This window comes from Globicephala melas, chromosome 10, assembly GCF_963455315.2.
Source record: "Globicephala melas chromosome 10, mGloMel1.2, whole genome shotgun sequence".
In the NCBI taxonomy this organism is placed as follows: Eukaryota; Metazoa; Chordata; class Mammalia; order Artiodactyla; family Delphinidae; genus Globicephala; species Globicephala melas.
Window position 1 is genome coordinate 15,664,118 of NC_083323.1, and position 26,137 is coordinate 15,690,254.

Genomic DNA, 26,137 nt, shown 5'->3' on the forward strand with positions numbered 1-26,137 from the left:
GATAGATTTAATTGATATTTATAGGACATTCCATTCAAAAATAGCAGGTTACACTTTCTTCTCAAGTGTGCACGGAACATTCTCCAGGATAGATCACATCTTGGGTCACAAATCAAGCCTCAGTAAATTTAAGAAAACTGAAATCATATCAAGCATCTTTTCTGACCACAATGCTATGAGACTAGAAATCAATTACAGGGAAAAAATGTAAAAAACACAAACACATGGAGGCTAAACAATACTTTACCAAATAACCAAGAGATCACTGAAGAAATCAAAGAGGAAATCAAAAAATACCTGGAGACAAATGACAATGAAAACACGACAATCCAAAACCTATGGGATTGGGCTTCCCTGGTGGCGCAGTGGTTGAGAGTCCGCCTGCCGCTGCAGGGGACACGGGTTCGTGCCCCGGTCCAGGAGGATCATACATGCCGCAGAATGGCTGGGCCAGTGAGCCATGGCCGTTGGGGCTGCGCATCCGGAGCCTGTGCTCCACAATGAGAGAGGCTGCAGCAGTGAGAGGCCCACGTACCACAAAACAAACAAACAAACAAAAACCTATGGGATGCAGCAAAAGCAGTTCTAAGAGGGAAGTTTATAGCTATACAAGCCTACCTCAAGAAACAAGAAAATTCTCAAATAAACATTCTAACCTTACGCATAAATGAACTGGAGAAAGAAGAACAAACAAAGTCCAAGGTTAGCAGAAGGAGAGAAATCATAAAGATTAGAGCAGAAATAAATGAAACAGAAACAAAGAAAACAATAGCAAAGATAAATAGAAGTAAAAGCTGGTTCTTTGAGAAGATAAACAAAATTGATAAACCATTGGCCAGACTCATCAAGAAAAAGAGGGAGAGGATTCAAATCAATAAAAATAGAAATGAAAAAGGAGAAGTTACAAAAGACACCGCAGAAATACAAAGCATCCTAAGAGACTACTACAAGCAACTCTACGCCAATAAAATGGACAATCCGGAAGATATGGACAAATTCTTAAAAAGGTATAAGCTTCCAAGACTGAACCAGGAAGAAATAGAAAATATGAACAGACCAATCACAAGGCATGAAACTGAAACTGTGATTAAAAATCTTCCAACAAACAAAAGTCCAGGACCAGATGGCTTCACAGGTGAATTCTATCAAACATTTAGAGAAGAGTTAACACCCATCATTCTCAAACTCTTCCAAAAAACTGCAGAGGAAGGAACACTCCAAAACTCATTCTATGAGGCCACCATCACCCTGATACCAAAACCAGACAAAGATACTACAAAAAAAAAAGAAAATTACAGATCAATATCACTGATGAATATAGATGCAAAAATCCTCAACAAAATACTGACAAACCGAATCCAACAACACATTAAAAGGATCATACACCATGATCAAGTGGGATTTATCCCAGGGATGGAAGGATTCTTCAATATACACAAATCAATCAATGTGATACACCATATTAAAAAATTGAAGGAGAAAAACCATATGATCATCTCAATAGATGCAGAAAAAGCTTTTGACAAAATTCAACACCCATTTATGAAAACGACTCTCCAGAAAGTGGGCATAGAGGGAACCTACTTCAACATAATAAAGGCCATATATGACAAACCCACAGCAAACATCATTCTCAATGGTGAAAACCTGAAAGCATTTCCTCTAAGATCAGGAAAAAGACAAGGATGACCACTCTCACCACTGTTATTCAACATAGTTTTGGAAGTCTGAGCTACGGCAATCAGAAAAGAAAAAGAAATAAATGGAATACGAATTGGAAAAGAAGAAGCAAAACTGTCACTGTTTGCAGATGACATGACACTATACGTAAAGAATCCTAAAGATGCCAGCAGAAAACTACTAGAGCTAATCAATGAATTTGGTAAAGTTGCAGGATACAAAATTAAAGCACAGAAATCTCTTGCATTCCTATAAACTAATGATGAAAAATCTGAAAGCGATATTAAGGAAACATTCCCAGTTACCATTGCAACAAAAAGAATAAAATACCTAAGAATAAACCTACTGAGGGAGACAAAAGACCTGTATACAGAAAACCATAAGACACTGATGAAAGAAATTGAAGATGATACCAACAGATGGAGAGATATACCATGTTCTTGGATTGGAAGAATCAACATTGTGAAAATGACTATACTACCCACTGCAATCTACAGATTCAGTGCAATCCCTATCAAATTACCAATGGCCTTTTTTACAGAACTACAGCAAAAAATCCTAAAATTTTTATGAAGACACTAAAGACCCTGAATAGCCAAACCAGTCTTGAGGGAAAGAAACGGAGCTGGAGAAATAAGACTCCCTGACTTCACACTATACTACAAAGCTACCATAATCAAGACAGTATGGTACTGACACAAAAACAGAAATACAGATCAATGGAACAGGATAGAAATCACAGAGATAAACCCACACACCTACGGTCAACTAATCTATAAGAAGGAGGCAAGGATATACAATGGAGAAACTACAGTCTCTTCAATAAGTGGTGCTGGAAAAGGTGGACAGAGGCATGTAAAAGAGTGAATTTAGAATACTCCCTAACACCATACACAAAAATAAACTCAAAATGGACTAGAGACCTAAATGTAAGCCTGGACACTAAAAAACTCTTAGAGGAAAACATAGGAAGAACACTCTTTGACATAAATCACAGCAAGATCTTTGATCCACCTCCTGTAGTAATGGAAATAAAAACAAAAATAAACAAATGGGACCTAATGAAACTTAAAAGCTTTTGCACAGCAAAGGAAACTACAAACAAGATGAAAAGATAACCCTCAGAATGGGAGAAAATATTTGCAAATGAATGAACAGAGAAAGAATTAATCTCCAAAATATATAAACAGCTCATGCAGCTCAATATTAAAAAAACAAACAACCCAATCAAAAAATGGGCAGAGGACCTAAATAGACATTTCTCCAAAGAAGACATACAGATGGCCAAGAAGCACATGAAAAACTGCTCAACATCACTAATTATTAGAGAAATGCAAATCAAAACTACAGTGAGTTATCACCTCACACCAGTTAGAATGGGCATCATCAGGAAATCTATAAACAACAAATGCTGGAGAGGGTGTGGAGAAAAGGGAACCCTCTTGCACTGTTGGTGGGATTGTAAATTGATACAGCCACTATGGAAAACAGTATGGAGGTTCCTTAAAAAACTAAGAATAGAATTACCATATGACCCTGCAATCCCACTACTGGGCATATACCCAAAGAAAACCATAATTCAAAAAGTCACATGTACCCCAGTGTTCACTGCAGCACTATTTACAATAGCCAGGTCATGGAAGCAACCTAAATACCCATCAACAGATGAATGGATAAAGAAGATGTGGTACATATATACAATGGAATATTACTCAGCCATAAAAAGGAATGAAATTGGGTCATCTGTAGAGACGTGGATGGATCTAGAGACTGTCATACAGAGTGAAGTAAGTCAGAAAAACAAATATCGTATATTAACGCATGTATGTGGAACCTAGAAAAATGGTACAGATGAACTGGTTTGCAGAGCAGAAACTGAGACACAGATGTAGAGAACAAACGTATGGACACCAAGGGGGGAAAGTGGCGGGGGAAGGGGTGGTGTGATGAATTGAGAGATCGGGATTAACATGTATACACTAATATGTATAAAATGGATAACTAATAAGAACCTGCTGTATAAAAAAATAAATAAAAGAAAATTTAAAAAATAAAAGAAAAAGAAAAAACAAAACAAAAGAACATTTTAAGATCATGGGCTGTATAAAAACAAGAGACAGGCTGGATTTGAAGTGGTGGCAATCCAACCATCGTAATTCTACTCTTTTCTATTATTTTGACACATATTCACTCTCCTATTTTCCCTCTCAGCTACAGATTAGATAAAGTTCTGGACATAAATAAAGTAAAAGAAAAATGTCTACAGAGGGCTTCTGGGAAAGCTGTTTTATTCTTCTTTTTATTTATTTATTTGTTTGTTTGTTTGTTTATTTGGCTGCTCTGCATTCCATGAGGGATCTCAGTTCCCCGACCAGGGATTGAACCCATGCCCCTGCAATGGAAATGCAGTGTCTTAACCACTGGACCACCAGGGAAGTCCCTGTTCTTGTTTTCTGATAAAAGGAAAACACATAAGAGGTAAGCTACCTGGTGCCTTCTCTTGCCCCATCAAGCTGTTTTAAATGTGGACCTGAATCCTGGACCTGAAGCAGGAATCTTGTGACCATGAGGTCACAAGCCAACATGAGGACAAAACGCCAACAACTTTGGAAGACTTAGCAGAAATACATACAGAGCCTGGGTCCCGGATGATGCTGAGCTCTTGAATAAACCTAGGAACTTTCTACCGCTCATCTTTTGGCTAAATAAGATAGTAAATATTTACACAGTTTAAACCACTGTCAGGTTACTCTCTTTTACAATCCAAAACACTCTTAAAGTACTAAAATTAAGAGAAAAATTAATTTTTGAAACTTCAGCCATATCCTAAGGCCCCCACTATGTGCCAAGACCTGGGGTTACAACAGTGAACCACACAACATTCCCGCCCTCATGGGGCTTTCAGTCGAGGTGAAAGATGACAAGGCACAGACAAGTATTAACATACCAATAAGCCACTGAGAGGGAGTGGTGGGCCTTCCTAGCTCTGGCCTTGGTATCCCTATGGACAAGGTATGAAATCCTCAAAAGTCTTTGAAGCATTACCTTCTAAGAGGCAGAACAGTGCAAAGACTAACTGCCTAATGTTCAAAGGCAGACATACAGACCTGGGCTGAAATCCTAGCTCTACCACTTACCAGCCGTGTAACTTTGGGCAAATTACATAACACCTTTGAGCCTCAGTTTTCCTATGTATAAAATGAAGCTCATAAGAATAAGTTACCTCCTAGGACCACTGTGATAATTGAATGAGAGATATTGGAATTAAAGCACTTCTCATTGCTTAACAGATGATAGCCATATATACATATTAACTATAAATATATACATATATACAACTTTGTTTAACAATATATGCTTAGAAGAACAACCAGAAAGAAATACAAAAACATCAAGGGTGGTTACCTCTGGATAGCAGGATAGAGGCAATTATTTTTCTTCCTCATATCTTTTCCCCTATATTTTTCAAATATATACATGCATGACTCATATAGCCAGGGGGTATATTTCTTTAATGTAGTATTTTTGCATTTTGAAAGCAAAAACAAAATATGGACTGATAGAAGTCAGGTGGCCCACGTTTTAGATCTAGCACTGGCACCAACATGAGCTCCACATCAACCCTAGATTTGTTCCTGAGGATATTTCTAAATTGCTACACTGGAACCTAAGCAAAGAGTGTAGTCTATTGGGCTGATGAGACTGAAGTCAGAGTTTGTAGATGACAGAGTGGCTAAGATATAAGGAGCAACATTCCAGAGAGAAGAGAAGAAGACAGACATGCCTGCATTCAAACTCCCCTCAAGTCTTTAGCCCATTCCTATGCTGCACATGCAGAGAGTGAGAAACCAAAAAAACCAAAGAGAAAACATCAGCTTAGAGGCTAAAGAGCTGGTCATTGATTAGCTAGGGTGTCAGAAGTTGGAGTTCAAGCTGGGTCAAGGTAGAAGGAACTTGGTAAATACCCAGGGCTTTCAGTTGTGGACCCAGAAAAGCTATGACCTAGGAGTAAAGACCACACTCTGGTAGTATGGACAAAATTGAAATAGACTGGACTTAACCAAGGCTTGACAGGATCAAGGAGACTTGCTGGTTCTCTATCTGCCTGCTAGAACAAAATTTAACACTCTGTGGAGGATGTTATTAACATCATTCACCCAAAACCTCTCCAACTTTGCATTCATAATGTCGAGCACTGAATCAAAAACTATAAGGTACATTGAAAAACAAGACCAAAACACTGAAATCCAAGGAAAAAACAGATAATAGAAATAGACCCAGAGATGATTGAGATATTAGAGTTATCAGACAGGGACTTTAAAATAACTATGGTTAATAAGATTAAGGAGATAGAGGAAAGGACAGTCAAACTAGATGAAGTGATGGACAAAACAGACGAAAAATGTAGAATATCAACTGAGATTTGGAAAAAAAAAAAAAAAGAATCAACTGAGCATCTACCATAAAAGAAAGAAAACAATATCCGAAATTAAGATAACTTGGGTAGGGGACTTCCCTGGTGGTCCAGTGGCTAGGACTCCAAGCTCCTAATGCAGGGGGCCCGGGATTGATCCGTGGTCAGGGAACTAGATACCATGTGCCACAATTAAGAGTTCACATGCCACAACTAAAGATCCCTCATGCTGCAACTAAAAGATCCTGCACGCTGCAACTAAAGAAAGATCCCTTATGCCACAACGAAGACCCCGCGTGCCACAACTAAGACCCAGTGCAGCCAAATAAATAGATAAATGAATGAATGAATGAATAAATAAATGAAAATAGACCACAAAACTATATTAAAAAAAAAGGTAACTTGGATGGGCTTAATAGCAGACTCTAGACATGACATGGAATTGTCAATTCATGGGAATTGACAACTGAAAATGATGTCAACAGGAAACACCAAACTGAAGAATGAAGAGAGAAAAATGGACAAACCAGAGCAGAGTGTTAAGAAACATATGGGGTACAGTCAAAGGTCTAGTATTCATGTAACTGGAATTCAGGAGATAAGGGAGAATGGGGCAGAAAAGATATCTGAAGAGACAATGGTGAACAATTTTACAAATTTCATGAATGACAACCCACAGATGCTAGCAGCTCAGTGAACCCCAAGAAGGAAAAATATAAGAAAACCATATTTATGTACATCACAGTCAAACTGCTGTAAACTAAAGAGAAAGAAAAAAATCTTTTGCCTGAGACAAAAAGACATTGTATTCAAAGGAGTAAAAATAAGTCTGATGGGGCTTCCCTGGTGGCGCAGTGGTTGAGAGTCCGCCTGCCGATGTAGGGGACACGGCTTCGTGCCCTGGTCTGGGAAGATCCCACATGCCGCGGAGCGGCTGGGCCCATGAGCCATGGCCACTGAGCCTGCGCATCCGGAGCCTGTGCTCCGCAGCAGGAGAGGCCACAACAGTGAGAGGCCCGCGTACCACAAAAATAAAAAATAAAAATAAAAAAACAAGTCTTATGACTAACTTCTAGAAGCCAGAAGACAATGCAATAAAAATTTTAAAGGGTTGAAAGGAAAAAAATCTTACCAGACTAGAATTCTATATCCAGCAAAAACGTCCTTCAAAAATGTAGGTGAAATAATACTGTTTTTCATGATCTACACTACTCTATACTGCACTACCAGAAATAGTAAAGGAGTTTCTTTGGGTTAAAGAAATAATGATCCCAGATGGAAGCATGGACTTGCTGACAAGAATGATGAGCCCTGGAAAGGGCAAATATGTGAATACATATATTCACATAGTAAAATATGTGAATGACTAATATTTAAAACAATAATAATAATAATGTCTTATAGAGCTTATAACATACGTAGATGTAAAATACATTAAAGCAATAGCACAGAGGGTGGGAAGGCGGTAAATGAGGTTAAACTATGAGAGCGTTCGTGCACTGTATTTGAAGTGGGGGAAGGATTAACGTGAGGCAGACGTGAAAGGAAGGGTACATAGTGTAATCCCTGAAAACACTCTAAAAGAATATCTAATTGGAAAGCTAGCAGAGAAAAACGTTAAAAATATTTAATTGCATTAATCCTTCCCAAAAAAGGAACAAGGGAGGAATAAGGAAATAAAGTCAGATGGGAGAAATAAAAATTAAATACAGTACCAAGTTTGTTGCTTTAAGCCCAACAATGTAAGTAACTATATTAAATTTAAATGATCTAAATATTCCAATTAAAGGTAAAGATTATTTGACTAGCTTTTAACAACTATATAAAAATCTTAATATTGAATTCAGAAAGGTTGAAAATTAAAAGACAAAGATACACCGTAACAACCCCAATAAAAAAGAAAGCTAGGGCTTCCTTGGTGGTGCAGTGGTTGAGAGTCCACCTGCCAATGCAGGGGACACAGGTTTGTGCCCCGGTCCGGGAAGATCCCACATGCTGTGGAGCGGCTGGGACCGTGAGCCATGGCCGCTGAGCCTGCGCGTCCGGAGCCTGTGCTCCACAGCGGGAGAGGCCGCAACAGTGAGAGGCCCACGTACCGCAAAAGAAAAAAAAAAAAAGAAAGCTGGTGTAGTTATATTAACATCAGACAAAATAGACTTGAAGGCAAAATGTATTACTAGAAATAAGGAGGGACATCTAATAATGATAAAAAGGATCATTTCAACAAGAGGATACAACAATACTAAATTTCTAAGAAATTAACACTTCAAAACACATAAAGCAGCAATTAACAAAACTGAAGAGATAGATAACCACAATATAACACCTCTTTCAGTACCTTATAGACAACAACAAAATCCATAAGGATATGGCACATCTGAATAACATGATTAACCAACCTGACCTAATTGATAGTTACAGAACATTCCATCCAAAAACAGCAGAATACACATTCTTTACAAGCATACATGAGCATTTGCCCAATAGACCACATGTTTGGACAAAAAAACAAGTCTCACTAATTTTAAATATTGAAGTCATACAGAATATGTTCTCTGACCACAGTGGATTATAATATAAATCAGTAACAGAAAGGCAACTAGGAAATCCCCAACTTTTTAGAAATTAAGCAATAGATTTCTAAATGAATCATAGGTAAAATAAGAAATCACAATAGGAATTAGAAAATAAGTTTGTATGGTAATGAAAGTATGACACCAGAAGAATTATGTGAAACAGTTAAGTAGTACTTAGAGGAAATTTTATAACTTTAAATGCCTATCTTAGAAAAGGTTGAAAATCAATGATCTAGGTGTCTATCTCACAATAGAAAAAGATAAAAAATTAAACTCAAAGAAAGCATAAGGAAGGAAAAACTAGAGAAAAGAGCAAAAGTAAATGAAATTTTTAAAAGATGTAAATTGAGGGGGAAAAAAAAAAGCCAAAAGTTGGATACCTGAAAAGACTAATACAATTGATAAACTCTGGCAAAACTGATCAAGAAAAATAGAGAAAACATATCAGAAATGAAAGGAGGACATTATTGTAGATGCTAAAAGCACGACAAAAAGTAATAAAAGGAACGTTTAAACAATATCATGTAAATAAATTTGAAAATTTAGATGAAATGAATTCCTTAAAAATAACAATTTGCTTAAAGTAACAAAACAAGAAATAGAAAAATATGAATAATTCTATTGCTATTTTAAAAACTGAATCCATCATTAAAAACTTTCCCTCAAGGAGAACTCCAAACCCAGATGACTTCAGTGTTAAGTTTTTCCTAATATTTAAGAAATAAATGAAGCCAATCTTACACAAACTTTTCAAAAGAACAGAAAAAAAAGAAAGTTTCCACATGTTTTTATAAGGACTGTATAATCTTGATGCCAAAACCTGACGAGGATAATAGGAAAATCATTGGTCAATAAATCTAATAAACAGAGATGTCAAAATTCTTAACAAAATAGTTGTCAATCTAACCTAGAAAAATACAAAAAATCAAACTTTTGACCAAGTTCAGTGTCTTCTAGGAATGCAAGATTGGTTTAACTTCAAAAATTTAATCAATGTAATTCACAACATTAACAGAATAAAGGAGAAAAACATATGATCAGCTCATATGTTCAGCTCAGTAAACTATTTGATAAAGTTCAACACCCATTTAAGAAGAGTCTCTCAGCAAACCAGGGATTCAATAATGATACCTACAAGCAGTTCATAACAACCATCATGCTTAGTGGTGAAACATTAAATGTTTTCCCCTAGGTAAGGAACAAGGCAAGAATGTCTGCTATCACCACTTCAACTCAGCGTTGCAGTAGAGGTCCCAGCAGGTGCACTAAGGCACAGAAAAGAAATAAAAATATAAAGACTATAAAAGAAAATGCAAAACTATCATTATCCGGTGACATGATTATGTTCATAGTAAACTCATAAATAATAGGCAAATTTAGCAAAGTGCCTGGTTACAGTCATTATCTAAAAAATAAATTGCATATTCATATACTAGCAACTGACAATTAGAAAACATTTAAAAATAATACTACTTACAATAGTACTGAAAAATATCAATTACCTAGGAATAAATCTAATGAAAGATGTGCAAAATCTCTACACTGAAATCTGCAAAATACTGTTGAGAGAAACTAAAGGCCATCTAATACATGGAGGTTTAAAGCACATACACAGATTAGAAATTTGATGTCGGCAAGATGTTATTCTTCTGAAATTAACTGTGGATACAATGTAATCCCAATCAAAATCCTAGCAGATTTTTTTTTGTGCATGTGAAAATAGATAAGCTGATTCTAAAATCTATATAGAAATATTAAGAACTTAACCAAAACCATCTTGAAAAAGAGGTCTTATGCCACCATGTATTACAATGTACCATAAAAGGTACAGTAATAAAGATTATTGTACTGGCTCTAAAACAATCAGACCAATGATTCAGAATAAAGATCAAGACATAGATCCACATGTATATGATCTCCTGATTTATGACCAGTGGGTAAAGGCATTCTTTTCAGAAAAAGTGGTGCTCTATCAGTCAAAATTAAAAATAAAAAAAGAATTTTGACTCCTCCCTCACACCATTTACAAAAATTCCAGATGTCTGTTGACAGAAAAGTAAAAAGTAAAATAATAAAAATTCTAGATAATAAAATGAAGAAAACCTTCACGACCTTAGGTAGGCAAAATTTTCTGAATATGACACAAAAGCACTAACTATAAAAGAAAAACACTGATAACTGGGTTTTATTAGAAGTCAGAACTTCTGTTCATCAAAAGATACCACTAAAAGAATGAAAAGGCAGACCACAAACTTCAATACTTTTATCTAACAAATATCTCCTATTCAAAATATAAAAACAACTCTTACAAATCATTAAGGGAAAGACAAATAGCACAATCAAAAAACAACAACAAACAACAACAACAAAACCTGACAAGTAAAATCCTGAACAGGTAGTTCACAAAAGAGGATGTCCACAAGAATATTCAGAGCACCAATCCTCCTCAAACTCAAAAGATGGAAGAGGAGTGAACACTTCCAAACTCATTCTACAAGCCCAGCATTACCCTGATACCAAAGCCAGATGAAGACACTATAAGAAAACTACAGATCAATATCCTTTATGTACAGTGATGCAAAAATCCCCAAGAAAATGCTAGTTAACATAATTCAACAGTGTATTAAAAGGATTATACACTATGACCAAGTGGGATTATTACTTGAATGCTAGGATAGTTCAACATACAAAAAGCAATCCATATAATAAACCACATTAACAGAACAACCACATGATCATCTCAATTGATGCAGAAATAGCATTTGATAAAATTCAAAATCTTTTCATGATAAAAATACTCAACAAAATAGGAAGAGAAGAAAACTATTTTAACAGAGTAAAGCCTATATGAAAAACCCACAGCAAACGTCATACTCGGTGGAAAGACTACAAGCTTTTCCTCTAAGACGAGGAACTCTTTTGCCACTTCTATTCAACATACTGTCAGAAGAAGAACACACACACACACACACACACACACACACTGCTAGAACTAATAATGAATTGAGCAAAGTTGCAAGATACAGAATCAACATACAAAGTCTGCTGCATTTTTCTGCACTACCAATGAACAATCCAAAAAGGAAATTAAGAAAACAACTCTAAGGACTTCCCTCGTGGTCCAGTGGTAAAGAATCCACCTTCCAATGCAGGGGACACGGGTTCGATCCCTGGTCGGGGAACTAAGATCCCACATGCTGGGGGGCAACAAAGCCCGAGTGCCACAACTATTGAGCTCGCGCGCCTCAACTACAGAGCCCATGTGCCACAAACTACAGAGCCTACATGCTCTAGAGCCCATGCCACAACTAGAGAAGAGAAAACCCGCACTCCACAAGTAGAGAGAAGACTGCGCACTGCAACGAAGAGCCTGCGTGCCACAACAAAGACCTGACACAGCCAAATAAATAAATATTTTAAAAAAGAAAGAAAACAATTCTATTTACAATAGCACCAAAAGGAATAAAATACTTAGAAATAAACTTAACCAAGGAAGCAAAAGGCTTGTACACTGAAACTATAAAACATTGCTGAAAGAATTAAAGAAAACATCAGTAAATGTGAAGACATCCTGTGTTTATGGACTGGAAGACTTAATATTGTTAAGATGTCAATACTATCCAAAGAGATCTATAGATTCGATGCAATCCCTATAAAAATCCTAACAAACTTTTTTGCAGAAATAGAAAAATCCATCCTAAAATTCATATGGAATCTCAAGGGACTCCGAATAGCCAAAACAATCTTGAAAAAGAACAACATTAAAGATCTCACATTTCCTGATTTCAAAACTCAGTACAAAGCTACAGTAATTAAAACAGTGTGGTACTGGCATAGAGACAGACATATAGACCAATGAACAGAATAGAGATTCCAGATACATACACGGTCAAATGACTTTTGACAAGGGTGTCAACATTCAATGGGGAAAGCACAGTCTTTTCAACAAATGGTGTTGGGAAAAATGGATATCCAGAAACAAAAGAATGAATGTGAATCCTTACCTTACACCATGTATAAAAATTAACTCAAAATGGATCAAAGAACTAAACATAACAGCTAAAACTATAAAACTTTTGAAAAAAAACATAGAGGAAAATCTTCATGATATTGGATTTGTCAATGATTTCTTGGATATGACACCAAAGCACAAAACATAAGAGCTAAAACTATAAAACTTTTGAAAAAAAACATAGAGGAAAACCTTCATGACATTGGATTTGTCAATGATTTCTTGGATATGACACCAAAGCACAGTCAACAAAAGAAAAAATAAATAAATTAGACTACATCAAAATTGAAAACTTCTGAGATAAAGAACACAATCAATAGAGTAAAAGGCAACCCACAGAATGAGAAAAAAATATATGCACAACATATATCTGATAAGGGGGTAATATGCAAAATATATAAAGAACTACAATTTACCAAGAAAAAAGTAAACAATCTGATTTAAAAGCAGTCAAAAGACTTGAATAGACATTTCTAAAAAGAATATATACAAATAATCAATAAGCACATGAAAAGATGTTCAACATCACTAATCATTAGGGAAATACCTACAATTCAACAACAACAAAAATAAACAGTCTGATTAACAAATGGTCAAAAGACTTGAATAGGCATTTCTCCAAAGTGTATATACAAATGGTCAATAAGCACATGAAAAGATGCTCAACATCACTAATCATTAGGGAAATACAAATCAAAACCACAATTAGATACTACCTTATACACTGGAATGACTATTACAAAAAAACCCCAGAAAAACAGAAAATAACAAGTATTGGCAAGGATGTCGAGAAATTGGAACTCTAGCACATTGCTGGTGAGAATGTAAAATGGTGCAGCCACCATGAAAATATGGCAGTTCCTCAAAATATTAAACATAGAATTACCACATGATCCAGCAATTCCACGTCTGGTTATATATCCAAAAGAACTGAAAGCAGAAATCGACCAGATATTTGTATACCCATGTTTATAGCAGCATTATTCACAATAGCCAAAAGGTAGAAACAGCCCAAATGTCCATCAGTGGATGAACAGATAAACAAAACGTGGTATATACATACAAGCGTGTGTCATTCAACCTTAAAAAGGAAGGAAATTCTGATACATGCTACAACATGGATGAACCCTGAAGACATTAAGCTAAATGAAATTAGCCAGTCACAAAAGGACAAATACTATGTGATTGCACTTATATGAGATCCTTACAGTAGTCAAATTCATAGAGGCAGAAAGTAGAAGAGTAGTTGCTAGGGACTAGGGGGAAAGGGGAATGGAGAGTTATTGTTTAATGGGTACAGAATTTTAGTTTGGGAGATGTAAAAAGTTCTGGAGGTGGATGGTGGTGATGGTTGCAAAACAAGGGGAATGTACTGAATGCCACTGAACTATATACTTAACACGGTTAAAATGATACATTTTATGTTAGGTATATTCCACCATAATAAAATACACTTAAAAAAGAATGTTCAGAGATGCTTAAGAAACAGTCAAAAACTTGAAACAATTTAAATATCCATCAACGTTTATACTGATATGTATACTGTGATATATGCATACAGTGGAGTACTATGCAGCGATGAAAAAGAAAAACTACTGTGACATACAACAGTATGGCTAAATCTTCCATGAAGATTCCCTGAATCTTCGAGAAAATTGAACTAAGGAGATGCTCTTTACCAACCAAGAGAAACACTCTGTCCCTGCTGGAAATAACTTTTATAATAAGCTGCCCCCTTTTTGCAGTGCTTTAGGAGCAATTACAAGTCCAAAGTAGTCTTCTGCTCTTAATATAAGGCACCCACAGCCCCAGTCTGACATAACACAGGGAAAGGTGTAAACAGAGCAGTTTGTATCTTTCCATTAATACCAATTCTCTAGATCAAGATCCAGGAGAAATTGTTACTTTCAAACACCAAGGACATTTGTGACTCTAAAACAACAGTCCCATGACACGCTTTAAACCCACATCGACGTGGAATGGCCTTTCCCATTCAAGGTCCACATTTTCCCACTGGAGCATCACTGAGATGGGGTCTTTAGGGACTCAGACAATAAAAATGTGTAAACGACAAGTTTTTGCCGTGGCCTCAGTTTCCACGTTCACCTGACTGCATTGCACTCCTTACTGCAGGATATTACAGGGAGGGCCTGGGGTATTTCATAAATGGCTGGAGAGCCTCTTGTTTCAGGTAACTTGCCCCAGTCTAGCATTCTAGAAGCACCACTCCTCATCAGGACACAGTCCGCATCCAGGACACCATGGAAGAATGAGTTTCAAGCACTTACTTTCATCATTAGAAACATTCCCCAGAGATGTGTGGCTAGAATAACGTTTGTTTTCACTTTCATTGAGACATCTTTCAATCCAGCTCTCTAAAAATGAAAAGAAAGAAAATCATGTTGTTGGTGTCTGTGAAGAGAAGAGAACATCATCAATGCGCTAGATTTAAATGCCCATCAACTTTCATCTGAGATCTGCCCAGACTGGCGTTGGATTTGACAGGAAGCCCCGCATGCACCATTGCTGATGAGACTTGCCTGAGTAGTTTGGAGGCAAAATGGTAATTTGAAGCCCCACTTGAGTATTTATTTCTTGGTCAAATTCTACTAATTCTGGAGTATTCATAGCCCAATAGTACCAACTGAGGATTATGTTTTTTCAAAAGAAGATACATTCCTGAGAACTAGTTTGTAAAACAAAATTTGGTCAACTGAATCACTAGTGGTGGTTTGGAGACTTGTAAATTAGCAGCAGAACCCTTTCTTCAAAAGAAAACAAAAGAGAAAAGCAGATACAACCCTGAGGGCCCTGGTTGAAGAAGCGGAGGGCAGGGAACCTTGCAGCTTCCCACCCTTTGCCAGCGACCCCTGAAGGGGCTCTTCCAAGCATAGACTGAAGGTCACTGCAGGAGGAGGCATCAAAAGCTCGGTAATAGTTATCCATTACTTTTGAAATCCAGAAGACCATGGATTTTTAAAAATCCAGTTCCAAAGGCTACAAATGTACTTTCCACAATGTAGCATAATGCTTATTCTATCATCTAGACCAGGGGTCCCCAACCCCTGGGCCGAAGGACCAGTACTGGTCCATGGCCTGTTAGGAACCGGGCCGCACAGCAGGAGGTGAGAGGCGGGCAAGCAAGCGACGCTTCATCTGTATTTACAGCTGCTCCCCGTCGCTCACATTACGGCCTGAGCTCTGCCTCCTGTCAGCATTATGGTGAGTTGTATAATTATTTCATTATATATTACAATGTAATAATAATAGAAATAAAGTGCACAGTAAATGTAATGCGCTTGAATCATCCCGAAACCAGCCCTCACACCCCCGCCACCCCCATCAGTGGAAAAACTGTCTTCCACGAAACCGGTCCCTGGTGCCGAAAAGGCTGGGGATCACTGATCTAGACCACCCACTATTCATTCATTTATTCAACAGCATCAGCTAAGTACATCATTTCTGCTATAATGCTTGTTTTGAAAACACCAATGCGTTCAATGCAAGTGATACATTAGGGAACAATTTGTGCCTAGCACAAACTTTCTGTTTGCTTATGCTTGATTTCTTCCTTAAAAAACATCAAATGAATGCAGAAAACTGCACATAGCTGAACTGAGCCCTGTAGGAATATGCAAAAATGCACACGTGTTCACACCTCAAACATCTACCAGCTACTTGAGTTTACAGTGTGGGTTGTGAGCCACACCTGCCCAGATAACCCACGTTCTAACATTTCACAATAACACACAAGCTGCAGCCCTTCTGAAGTCCACTTCCAAAAGCAAACTTCAGGGCTTCCCTAGTGGCAGAATGGTTAAGAATCCGCCTGCTAATGCAGGGGACACGGGTTCGAGCCTTGGTCCGGGAAGATCCCACGTGCTGCGGAGCAACTAAGCCCGTGCACCACAACTACTGAGCCTGCGCTCTAGAGCCCACGAGCCACAGCTACTGAGCCTGAGCTCTGGAGCCCACGAGCCACAACTACTGAAGCCCACGCACCTAGAGCCCATGCTCCGCAACAAGAGAAGCCACTACAATGAGAAGCCCGTGCACCGCAACGAAGAGTAGCCCCCACTCGCTGCAACTAGAGAAAGCCCGCGTGCAGCAACAAAGACCCAACACAGCCAAAAATAAATAAATTAAATAAATTTTAAAAAACGTATTATAAAAAAAAACTATTAAGGATTCGTAGAGCTTCAAAAGCAACTTCAAGTCCAAGGTGAAGTGTCATATTTATTGTATTTATGCGCCTCTTAACCATTTAACATGTGTAAAACTGTGCTATCCTTTCTATTAGGTTCCTATCTTTTTTCCCATGCGTCACTGACAAAGTTTTTGAGTGTTGTGCCCCTAGCTTATTATTCCAGTGATCTCTGTACTTTTTATTGTGCAATTTTGTAGAATGATGGTGATTTGGGGGAATGCATATGTGGTATTATAGCAGAACTGACTATACCTATGGATGTGTGCTTTGAACAGTGCTGTCTCCCCCTGCCTTCTTTATAATATGGGAGCTAGCATTTACTGAACCCCTATTTTAACACGCCAGGCCCTTTACATATGTTATCTCATTGAATTTGGACAATTCTCTGAAGTAAGGATTTTCATCTCCAGTTTCCCTAGAGAGCAACTGAAGCTTAATCGAGTAATGTGACGCCTCGTAATTCAAAGAGCCAAGGAAAAGATCATTACTTTTCCTTGGCTCTTAGTAACATATTGTAAAAGGAAGCCATGCTAACGCTGGCGAGTAAGCTGTGTAGTGAGGGGAAAGCAAACGTCAACAGCAAGGAGAAATGTTAGGGTTTCGGTTTGTATTTTATGTCCCAACAAACTGCTCTTTTAAAAGCTGCTTCCAAAATTGTAAATAAGTAGGAGAGAAATATCAGGGGAGGAACAGGAGCCAGATTGTTAAAGAGTATATGGAAATCTGGTATTTCTAAGGAAACACTGAGCTGCAGAGAGATTCAAAACATTAAAACGCTACCCCCTTCCAGATTTCAAATGCACAACATAGAAACAAATGGCCTGTAATGTTTTCAAAGCTGTGATGGCACAGGATGGGTGTTTCTCATCACATCTTATGCAAAACCACATCTGGATACAAATCTCCGGGATTCTTTTCAGAACTCTCTAGAATGTCTCTACTCAGATCTTCTAACCCTTTCAAGTCCTGGCACATTTTCCCTGGCAACAGCCATGGCTGATTTTGGATGGCGTCCCCTGAAATCTGCGGTCCCTCCCTCCACCAAAGCACACCACCGAAAGCAATGTCTATTGTTCTGGGCCAGTCCCTGGTCTTCCCAGCTAGGTATGCACACCTTTGCACTCTCACGTGCATGTAGGCACACAACATTCACACGTACACCACCACCCTCTTTCATCAGAAACAGGGAACTAAGGCAACACTCTCCCTCTCACCCATCTGCCAGTGCCAAGATCAGGCCTGTCATCGCTGGAGTCCTGGAAGGGCCTACTGTTGCAGGTGAGAATTCCCAGTGATTGGTGGGACACACGCTCTGAAGAACTCATGGCAACATTCCAGAGAAGAGCTGGCTCTGAGCACCATGTGGGCCAAGAGAGGCAACACCCACCCACGAGAGTTCAAGTCAAAGAATTTTGCTGATGGCTGCACCTCTCCCCACACTGCCCAGCCTCAACCCTGGAGAAAGGTGAAAGCAAGGTTACAGAAGGGAAAGAGGGTAGAGAGAAGAAATCTCACCAAGTACTCCCTTCCCCCACCCACTGCCCCCACATAGGGCTCTCTGACTCCTGGCTTATGCCTATAGCCACTCTGCTACCCAGCTCTGCTCCCAGGAGCAACACAGAGTAAGTTTGGTTTCTGTTGCAGACGGCAGATATAGGGAGAAGCCACCATGTCTCCATTTTTCTTTCTTTTTCCTTTTTATTTATTTATTTATTTTTAATTTATTTATTTTTGGCTGCGTTGGGTCTTTGTTGCTGTGCACAGGCTTTTCTCTAGTTGCGGCGAGCGGGAGCTACTCTTTGTTGCGGTGCGCAGGCGGTGGCTTCTCTTGTGGCGGAGCATGGGCTCTAGGCGCGCGGGCTTCAGTAGTTGTGGCACAAGGGCTCAGTAGGTGTGGCTCACGGGCTCTAGAGCGCAGGCTCAGTAGTTGTGGCTCACAGGCTTAGCTGCTCCGCGGCATGTGGGATCTTCCTGGACCAGGGCTCAAACCCGTGTCCCCTGAACTACCAGGCGGATTCTTAACCACTGTGCCACCAGGGAAGCCCTTGATGTGGACCATTTTTAAAGTCTTTACTGAATTTGTCACAACACTGCTTCTGCTCTATGTTTTGGTCCCTTGGCCCCGAGGCATGTGGGATCCTAGCTCCCCAACCAGGGATCGAACCCACACCCCCTGAATCGGATGGCGAAGTCCCAACCACTGGACTGCCAGGGAAGTCCCTGTCTCCATTTTTCTAGTCAAAGTACTCCACTTGTTTCAGCTCTTTCTTGGGAGAAATTGTTCCCACTTCTTTGCCATCCTGTTCATCTATTTCTGGCTGTCTTCTATGTCTGTTTGAACATGTGGCACTCAGGATGAGCTCTGAGGGTTTAGATGGGGTCTAAGCAGTGCCAAATACAGCAGAACCATCACATCTATTGCTCTGGACATGGGGGTTTCCAGTGCATTCAAAGGTCTTGCATTCCAGACTGCATGGATGCAACACTCTGAAATATCTCTACAGGCCATGGGCCTTGGAGCCCTTTGACGTTTGTCTTCTTCCCTAGGGGGACCCTCAACAGTGGCATCTGAAACTCGTGTCCCATAAGTTAGGTTGCTCCACAGGATTGGAAGGCCTCTATTTAGGTCACCTGAAGTAAACTTTATATACTTTAAAACTACTAATAATGGATTTTTGTCTTGCAAAGATCAAGAATTACTCAACCAGAATGACAGGTATACTGAATTTTTAATAAAGCACTGTGTTCATCTATCTTACTCATTACATACATTAAGTGACTTAATAAAGGCCACCATATACTGAGCCCTTATAAGCATTATGCAAATGCATTCCATACACCATCATACTTAATCCTCATAACAGCCCTATAAGGTAGGTTCTATTAATATGCACATTTTAGAGATGAGAAAACTAAGGCTCAGAAAGATTAGGTGACTTGTCCAAAGTCACCCAGCTAGTAAGAGGTAGGGTTAGGACAAGCATTCAGTCTCGGGTCATAACCACAACGCTGTCTCCAAGTGCACCCTGAGCTCTCCTTATCCTGTGTCCCACATGATCTCCAAAACATGGTGCCAATACTGCAGCACTGATCACAGTCTGCCTTGCATTACAACTTTTGCTAAAACTCAACTTACATATTACAATTTTTGCTAAATTCACTTACATATTTCTTTGCAAGCCTTCGTTATACATAACAGGCTCTTCAGTTCAGAACATAAACATCTTAAGAATGCTGTCCATTTTATTCCATTTCTTTTGACTCTCCACTAGTGCCTGGTATAAAGTTTCTCCTATAGTCTGGCCTCAATGGACGTTACTTTATTGACACGCATGACATCAAAGAATGCACAGCATGTAAGGAGGTACATTCACTTATCTACAGAATTTCCTAATCATTTTCTTTTTTACCACCTAAGGCATGAAAAAGGACAACACATCGAAGGCAATTTTCCAAATAAAGGAAAATTGAACAAAAATTTATTTTGTACTGTCTAGATACAAGAAGCTGTAGTAAAGTGAGTCTGATACAAACATGCGTAAGACTGGTTTCTGCCCTCTAGTTGCCGTCAAGAAAGCAAGGCAGGTGCTACTCCGTCAGCTCATGAGTGCAGGCACCCTGTCATCTTTGTTCATCTGTCCCCAGTGTCTGGCACTGTGCCTAGCCCCACAGATATTGTGCAGTAAAGACATGTTTGTTGAATGTATTACTTTCTTCAAAAAACAACAGTAAGTTCCTACTGTGTGCCAGATACTACGCAAGTTTTCACACATGCAGTCTGAATTAAACCTCAGAACAATATAATGTGGTATGTCTTAATATCTCTATTTACTGATATGAAAACTGAGGCTTGAAGCAAAAGTTCAATACTGTGATCAGTGTGGCAGTATTGGCGCTGTGCTCTGGAACACGGGAGAAAGAGAGCTCAGTTCACACTTGGATAACTTCCTGCTCCCAACTGCCTCATTCTTTTTTTTTTTTTTTTTGCGGTACGCGGGCCTCTCACTGTTGTGGCCTCTCCCACTGTGGAGCACAGGCTCCGGACGCGCAGGCTCAGCGGCCATGGCTCACGGGCCCAGCTGCCCCGCGGCATGTGGGATCTTCCCGGACCGGGGCACGAACCCATGTCCCCTGCATCGTTAGGCGGACTCCCAACCACTGCGCCACCAGGGAAGCCCCCCAACTGCCTCATTCTTGATCCATAAAAACCACCTGACCTTTTAGTAAGGGCCAAGCTTGCTCTAAGTGCCCAACAGGATTTACTGACGGCTGTGAGCATAGGCTCCTGGGCTGCGAGGCATCCCTCATCTGATTCATCTGGGATCATGGGCAGGAAGGAGGATGCAGATAATGCCTTATAGATTTTCATCTTATAAGGAGTTTAACCCACATTTCTTAGAGGCAAATCTTCACTCCTCCCCACTTCGTATTGGAGATTTGGAAACCCCAATCTGAAGTGACTTTCTCAAGTTCATAGAATGAGCCATAAATGGTTGTTGGGTTTCCTAGGAGACTTGGTTCCCTTTCCAGCAGCAAAAACAACCAGGAAGTAGCTGTATCGGAGGCATGGCATATCCAAGGCAGTCCAAGACTCAGAGCAGTGCTTCATGAACATATATTGGCCTGGCAGGAGGAGACAACTTAGTTGTCAAAAGGCAGGTAATCCTTGAAGTTTACAGAGCACACTGACACGGAGAACCTGATCTGAGCTTCACAGTCTACCTCATGAGACAGAAATGTACACCACTTTACAGATAAGGATACTGAACATGGCAGTGGCTTGTTGGCAGTGGTGTGGCCAAGGTCACCCAGTTCAAAGGTGCTAAAGTCAGAATTCAAACCCAGATCTTCAGTCTCCAAAGCCTATGCTTATTCTTCCTGCTGCATCCTACTGGGCACAGGCTAGTTGTTCTCTCTCATCCCTCTATCCATTCATTTTGCAAATATATAGTTATCAAGTGTCTTCAGTGCAAAGTTCTAACAGAAGAGATGGACAAAAGCTATTTAACAGGAAGCCAATATAGTACAGCAGGATATCTCTGAGGGACCAGGGTCTCAGGACCTGAAAGTATCTTGGTTGCTCATGTATTCTTTTTTTATTATTGATTTCCCCCACTCTTAAAACTGTAAGTTCTAACAACCTTGAGTATCTTGTTCAGCACCTAGTTCCCAAGAGCCTGGAGCAGTGTTGGGCACAGAGCTGGCGGTGATGGCTGTGATGAAGTGAAGCAGAATGAAGGAACAGGGAATGGTGGACGGGGGATCCTACCCAGGAAGGCCTCTGGGAAGAAACAGCATTTGAGCAGAGACCGAGGGTGGTGAGGGAGCAAAAAAGGCCTTCAAAAGTTCTGACAGCGGGGACCACAAAGGCAAAGGCTCTGAGGTGGGGTCATGTGTGACCTATTTAAGGAACTGGAAGAAGGCCCGGGGGCTGATGTGGAGTGGCCATGGGGTAGACAGTACAAGATGAAAGAGAAGACAGACACAGGCCAGGAAGAATGTGGGGCCTGGGGTTAGGACAACTGGATTTCAAATCCCAGACCTGCTACTCACTAGCTATGTAACACTGAGATGGTTCTGGAACCTTCCTGAAGCCCTGCCTCCCAGGTTTCTCCAAAGATTAACTGAACTGATACGGGTGAGGCACTTAGCATGCTTGGCTTTGTGGGAAGATGAGGAAAGCATGGTCTCTCTCCAGCAGGTGCTCACAGCCATGATGGGGACAGACGGCAATGGTGACATCTAGCATTTATTGAGTGTCCTCTCCATGCTGGTCACTCTGCTTCACCTCTGCTCACCTCCAGCAGCTCTGAAACAGAGACCTGAACAACTCTGATCTGTGAAGAGGAAAGTCTCAGAGAAGGTAGGTGATGTCACCACCACAGGTCTGTCTGACCCCAAAGCCGTTTGCTGTCACCACGGCACCCTGCCTTGCTAAGCCAGCAAGTAACCAGGAGTACGTCTAGATTACAGTAAGGTGCTTCCAGCTCGGCCTGGCTGCTTCACAGAGGGTGGGGGGGAGGCATTTCAGCTGGTCCTTAAAGGAGTCGGCATCTGCCAGACCAAGGAGGAAAGAAGGGCATTCTGGGGAAGAGGGCCACCGTCGCAGACAAAGGCACAAAATGGGTTCTGAGAAAGGTGAAGAGCCCACTGACCTGTGACCCAAAGAGTGGTGGGAGACAAGTGGGAGAGTCCATTAGGAGCAGATTGCAAAGGCCTCACCCACCAGGCCAAGAAGCCTGCAGGCAGCTGGGAGCCAGCCATGATTTTTAAGCAGTGGGGGAGTAACACGATGAGCTTTGTTTCTGAGGAACTGGATGAGAACAGGGAGTTCTGACTTACGCAATACCTGAAGAAAACGCCGCCTGACTTACAAAGTGTCACTGGGTTTTAATAGAAGGCGTTATTCATCCTCTTTACATCAACAGTCTTTTGGGGCGCTGTGCTGAGGCCTATTTTAGGAACCTGCAGCTTTAGAAATGCTACATGAAAGAGCTGACATGCCACACTCGCAGCTACCAAGGGAGGACGGGGCCCCAGGTCCCTCCGGAGGTGCCGGAGCACACCCCAGTGTCCCCTCCCCCAGGCCCTGGTCATTATCAGGAGAACCACGCCACTGGGGCCTGCTCCCGTCCCCCCATGCACCAGGATGCTGCTTCTCCTCTCTCCCGGGACTCCCCGTGGTGGTGACACACAGGATGCTGTGGAAAGTGGGCCCAGGAGGCGGGCAGCTGTGGCCTCTCCAGGAGGTACCTCAGGTCAGTGGGTTGCCATGGCGACACCACAGGCCCCGCCCTAGGGGCTGCTGGGTTCCAGGAAGGGGTCCCTGCCCTGCCTCCAAGGGGCAGCCTTACGCTGCCGCTGCTTTTATTCCTTCCCTCGCCCACCAAACCGTGATTTAGTGCCAACTGTTTGCCAGGCTCTGAGGATCTAGTGATGAACATGGCAGGCAAGGTCCCTGCTCTCAGGGAGCTTATATTCTGTGGTGGAGACAGACAAAAACAAATAAGCAAGATGACTTAGAGCATGATGAGTGTTCCAAAGAAACGAAGCCCTGGAATGGGACAGAGATTGGGGTGCTGTTTTAGGTGGCAGGGACGCTGAGGGCCTCTCGGAGGAGGTGATGTTGAGGCAACTGCAAAGGGCCAAGGTGGGAGTGGGCTTGGAGGGTGTGAGGAAGAGCCAGGAAACCAGTATGGTGGAGGAGAGGAAGGAAGGGGGAGGGCAGTGCGAACTGAGGTCAGAAAGTTAGGAAGGGCCCGAAGTTTGCTGGCCGGAGTAAGAACTTCACATCTATTCCAAGTGTGCCAAGACGCGATTGGAAGGCTTTAACCAGGTGACATGAACTGCACTGGCTCAGAAAGGGCAGCCTGTGAGGGGACTTACATTCGTTCATCCCACTGTCCGTTTATCAACTACTTATGTGGTAGCGTGTTGCAGGCACTGAGCTACACAGTAGGGACATAGCAGGGAACAAGACAGTTTCTGTCTTCATGGAAGGTCAGAGTTTAGTGCAGAAGTCAGCTATTCAATAATCACACAAATAGAGACATAATTACCAAGAAAGCCAGGGGAGAGAAAAAAAAAGAAAGGTCTGACCTAATCTGTGAGAGTCAAGGAAGCTTCTCAGAGGAGGCAGCATTAAACTGACAGCTAAAGAGTACGAAGACATGTGTTACTACCCCAGGGAAAAGAGGGAGGAGTGTTCCTGGCAGAAGGAATGGCATATGCAAAGTCCCTGAAGCTGGCAGAAGAATGACACACCCAAGAAACTGACAGGCAGCCTGAGCGTGAATGGACACATTCATTCAGGTGTTAATTCAACATGTGTTTACTGAGACTATCCTGTATAACTAGCACTCTGTAACATGCTAAGGGGCATGTGCACGTAAAAGCCCTGCCTCTGTACTCAGGGCTGGGTTAAGGAGTCTGGATTCTATTCAGTAGATGGTTGAGAACCTCTAAAAGTTTTTGGGTAGAGTGTGGCATAAATAAATCAGCTCTGTGGGCAGCTCCATCCAGGACTACTAAACACAATTTTAGTGGGGAGGGAAAGGGAAGCAGGAGACCATATCATTTATCATCTAAACCTGGACATTTCTGAGACTGAAAAGCAGTGTTAGTAATAATTTTGCCAGGACCATATGTGTAAACCAGGATTGTCCCAGGCAAACTGGGACTTAATGTCCCCCTAGTAGGAGGCCACTGCAAGAGTCTAAGTCTTCGATGCTTGAACCAGAACAGATGAGTGAGATGAGAAAAGATAAGAACTCTGCCCTCCTTCTAGCTAACTGTATCCACTCCTCTGGTCGATCCATGGGACCAGTGTCCCCATGTCTCTTCTTCATCAGCTGGGGTCTCAATCACTGCATGATGCAAGTGAGTCCACTAATGACATATCCTGGAACGTGGCCTCTCAATGAAGTACCATCATCCTCGTCAACATCATAATGGGAGCAATGACTTGCCCAAGATCACACAGCCAGTAAGCAGCTGAGCCAGGGTTTGAATCTGACTCTAACCTAACCATTAACTTATACTCTAATACCCACAATTACACATGCCTTAAAGTCTCATTGTGAGCACTAAGCTGTGTCCAAAATAACACCAAACACACAATATGTGCTCAGGAATGTTACTGCTCCTTCTTACTTCAGGAAAACTCAATATAGAAAGCTCTAAAGTGGGCAAAGAGATTAATTAAGGTGTCATTGTTTGCAATATACAAGAATTAGTGAGGGAACCCTGAAGGTGCACCAATGCTGATATTTCACAGATCATGAACTCACCAACAGTCTCCAGAGACTAGAGAAAATTAAAGCTAAGGTGTTCAGTGCCATCTCCTGTCGAATATAAATTCAATGTGAAAGGAAATCTCTGCTCTGAAAATATCTCTGGGAACACCAGAGTTAATGTACATAATTGCATAACCAGGTTGTAAAAATTTCATTCCCCCTCCACTTCTCGGGGTGGGGGGGCATACCTACCCTTACCCAATGTTGGCAGACATTTTCTTTGTTTCTATTGCTATTATTACAATATTATTAAAACACAAAAAATCTGAAAAAGATTACTGGAGCCAAGGCTACTCGCTGCGCACATCATCTGGTATTATTTGATTCTTGACATCACTGCCTTTCCTAGGTTTTTGTTTGTTTGTTTACTTCTTCTGCATTTCTTCTCACCCCCTGTATTAGAGGATGTGGATTCCCCCTCCGAAAACTCAAGAGTCAGGCACTCCTGGCTGC

General features: G+C 40.8%; 1 protein-coding gene across 3 annotated transcripts in view; it reads right to left on the reverse strand.

The window, feature by feature from the left end:
• Positions 1–26,137, reverse strand: part of RFX4 (regulatory factor X4) — a 167,104-nt gene that overhangs the window by 125,642 nt on the left and 15,325 nt on the right. For all 3 annotated transcript variants that reach the window (XM_060306134.1, XM_030856170.2, XM_060306135.1), the window contains exon 2: positions 14,971–15,057. In XM_060306134.1, coding sequence (XP_060162117.1) covers positions 14,971–15,057 — 87 coding nt within the window. The remainder of the gene's footprint in view (positions 1–14,970; positions 15,058–26,137) is intronic.